Source organism: Silene latifolia, chromosome 2 (genome assembly GCF_048544455.1).
Source record: "Silene latifolia isolate original U9 population chromosome 2, ASM4854445v1, whole genome shotgun sequence".
NCBI lineage: Eukaryota > Viridiplantae > Streptophyta > Magnoliopsida > Caryophyllales > Caryophyllaceae > Silene > Silene latifolia.
The window spans coordinates 16,319,814-16,323,099 of record NC_133527.1 but is presented as its reverse complement, the minus strand read 5'-3'; the positions used below and the strand labels follow the sequence as shown (position 1 = coordinate 16,323,099).

General features: G+C 38.8%; 1 protein-coding gene across 1 annotated transcript; it reads left to right on the top strand.

The window, feature by feature from the left end:
- The first annotated feature begins 350 nt into the window (after positions 1-350).
- LOC141634910 (uncharacterized) lies at positions 351-2,574 on the top strand. Its single transcript, XM_074446690.1, has 4 exons — positions 351-995; positions 1,392-1,510; positions 1,743-2,161; positions 2,279-2,574. The coding sequence occupies exons 1-4, from the start codon at positions 351-353 to the stop codon at positions 2,572-2,574; spliced, it is 1,479 nt and encodes a 492-aa protein (XP_074302791.1).
- Positions 2,575-3,286: the final 712 nt, after the last annotated feature.

Genomic DNA, 3,286 nt, shown 5'->3' with positions numbered 1-3,286 from the left:
CTCATCACTTCAACACACAATTCACACATCTCTTCTATCTCTCTCAAATATGGTTTTCTACTGCTTCTGAGTTTTTCTGGGTTCGTTTCTGTCTGTTCCAAGGCTCTCATACACGAGTGGTTGTGTACGGGTGTCGCAGTGTTAACCTTGGGGAACTACCGGCGAGAGACGATTACCACCACGGTCGTGCCGATATAGTTTTCAAGTCAGTGGCCTCCATACCACGGCGCTGCATTTCCTTTTCGATAAGTCCTTTTCTGTCTCTTGTTTCTTTATAGTTTCTGTCTGGTTTCCATTGTTACGAATTATCATTCCGACAATTTGAAAACTATATTATTTCTGTCGTAACAATGGCTGTCGTCTCAAACAAAATCCTGTCTGAATTGTCGAAATTGGAACCCTTACACGGTATGAACTACAAAAGATGGTCTCAGAAACTGCTTATGTATTTTGAACAATTAGAAATCGACTATGTTTTATTTTCTGACCCTCCTGCCGCTGTTACCGCTACTAGTGTAGAATCTACCCCACCTTCGTCTAATGCTGTTAAGTCGAATGAGGAGACTATTAAGAAACATGATAAGGATAACAAAACTGCTAAGTTCCATCTCCTTACTCATATGTCGAATACCCTCTTTGATTTATTCTCGGTCCATAAATCTGCTAAGACTATATGGGAATTGTTAGAGAAAAAATATGGGGCTGACGATGCGGGTAAGAAAAAATATGTTGTCGGGCAGTGGCTTGGGTTTCAAATGGTAGATGACAAACCAATTATGGAGCAAGTTCATGTTTATGAGAACTTGTGTGCTGATGTCACTAATGAGGGAATGAAACTAGATGAAATTTTCTTGGCTAATGTTTTGCTAGAAAAATTTCCCCCTTCCTGGAATGAGTATAGGAACCATTTGAAACATAAGAAAAAAGATTTGTCCCTTCAAGAGCTAGTAGGCCACATGAGGATCGAAGAAGCTAATCATCCGAAAGATAAGTCGGTCAATTGTCTCTTACTATCACAAAGCCAATCTCGTTGAAACTGGTGGGTCTTCAAAAGAAGATAGGTTCAAGGGTAAGGGAAAGGCTAAAACCGGGTCGGTCAATCCAAGGGTCGAATGCCAAGAAAGTCGGTCAAGGGAAATTCACCAAACTCGCCTCAAAGATCCGAAACCAAATCGGTTTGCTATGTTTGTGGGAAAACAGTCACAAAGCTTATCGGTGTCCTCAAAAGAAAGTTGTCTTCTTTGAAGCTAATGTTCTTTGAAAAGGATGATATTATTGTTCTTTGTAGTGGTTGAGGCTAATCTGGTTGCAAATGCTAGTGATTGGATTACGGATACGGGGGCTTCAAGGCATCTTTGTGCTAACAAGGATCTCTTTCTTTGAATTTGAAGATGTTGCTTGATGGTGAATGTGTCTACATGGGTAACTCTTCTTCTTGTTATCACCCAAGCAAAGGCAAGATCTTTCTCAAACTAACCTCAGGGAAAACTCTTGCTTTAAATAATGTTTTGTATGTTCCTACTTTGCGTCGAAACCTCGTGTCCGGTGCCTTGCTAAACAAAGTCAAAAGTGAAACTTGTTTTTGAGGCTGACAAGGTTGTAATGTCGCGCAATGGGGATTTTGTGGGCAAGGGTTATCTCTGTGGGGGTTTATTTATTTTGAATGTTGATTCTCCTATCATTAATAATAATACTTCTACTTCGCTTATATTCTTTGAGTCTATTGATGTTTGGCATGGTAGATTAGGTCATGTGAATGTTGATTCGATTAAAAAGCTCAAATCTATGTCGCTTATTCCTTCGTTATCTTCAGAAACTCATGAGAAGTGTCCTAGTTGTGTCGAGGCCAAATTTGCTAAGAAACCTAGTAGACCTGTTACAACTAGACAAACGAGTCTTCTTGAGTTAATTCACACCGACCTAACTGACTTCAAAAACACTATGAGCAGAGGTGGTAAACATTATTATGTCACTTTTATTGATGATTTTTATAGATATACCAAAGTATATTTGCTTAGAAATAAAAGTGAAGCTGAGGACATGTTTATAAAGTTCAAAACTGAGGTAGAAAATCAGCTTGATAGGAAGATTAAAAGAGTCAGGTCCGATCGAGGAGGAGAGTATGGCTCTGGTTATTTAGTAGATTTTTGTGAGAAAAATGGTTTAATACATGAAAAGAGCCCACCATACTTACCTCAATCGAATGGAGTAGCTGAACGTAAAAATAGAACTTTGAAAGAAATGATGAATGCTATGCTTTTAAGTTCTGGTCTTTCAGACGATATGTGGGGGGAAGCAGTGCTTTCAACTTGTCATATTCTTAACAGGGTACCTCATAATAAACTAGACAAGACACCCTATGAGATGTGGAAAGGTTATGCTCCAAACTTAAGTTACCTTAAAGTGTGGGGGTGTTTGGCTAAAGTAGGCTTACCTAGCTTTAAGAGGCCAACCATTGGACCTAAGACTTATGACTGTGTTTTCATTGGTTATGCTCAAAACAGTTCTGCTTATAGGTTCATGTCTTTAAGTGACAGTCTATATCTCGAGGCTAGAGATGCTTTGAGTTTTTGAGCGGTATTTCCTTTGAAGAAGAAAACAATTATCACTACCCGATGCCCTGTTGTTTCTACTGTGCTGTTAACCCTACGACGTTCTATGCATGCGAGTACTAGTACTTCTGTGGATCATGCAGTTGAACCAAGAAGGAGCAAAAGGCCCAGAATGAAAAGAGCTACGGGAGTGATTTCATCGTAATCGATGCTATCGACTTCACTTATCCGAAATCGCAGTGATATTTGTGCTTTTGATGAGCTTGTTTCGCTTTTTAATAGAAGATGATCCAAAAACATATGATGAGGCTATGAGATCTATAGATGTTGTTTTTTGGAAAGAAGCTTTTAAAAATGAACTAGATTCTATTGTTTCTAATCAGACTTGGGAGTTAACTGATTTGCCTAAAGGTAGTAAACCCATTAGTAGCAAATGGATCTTTAAAAAGAAAATGAGACCTGATGGAACAATAGAAAGGTTCAAGGCCAGACTTGTGGTGAGGGGGTTTACACAAAAGAAAGATATTGACTATTTTGATACCTACTCACCTGTGACTAAAATTTCCACCATTAGAACTCTTGTTGCTTTGGCTGCTATTCATGACCTTGTAGTACATCAGATGGATGTAAAAACTGCTTTTTTGAATGGTGACCTAAATGAAGAGATCTATATGTTGCAACCTGAGGGGTTTGTGGTAAAGGGTCAAGAGAGTAAGGTGTGTAAACTGAGAAAA

Excerpts from the sequence above, each read along its gene's own strand:
- LOC141634910 (XM_074446690.1), top strand. The coding sequence starts at position 351 with ATGGCTGTCGTCTCAAACAAAATCCTGTCTGAATTGTCGAAATTGGAA. Across the intron at positions 996-1,391 it reads ATCATCCGAAAGATAAGTCG|ATGTTGCTTGATGGTGAATG; the intron begins GTCAATTGTCTC and ends TTGAATTTGAAG. Across the intron at positions 1,511-1,742 it reads CTTGCTTTAAATAATGTTTT|ATTAGGTCATGTGAATGTTG; the intron begins GTATGTTCCTAC and ends TTGGCATGGTAG.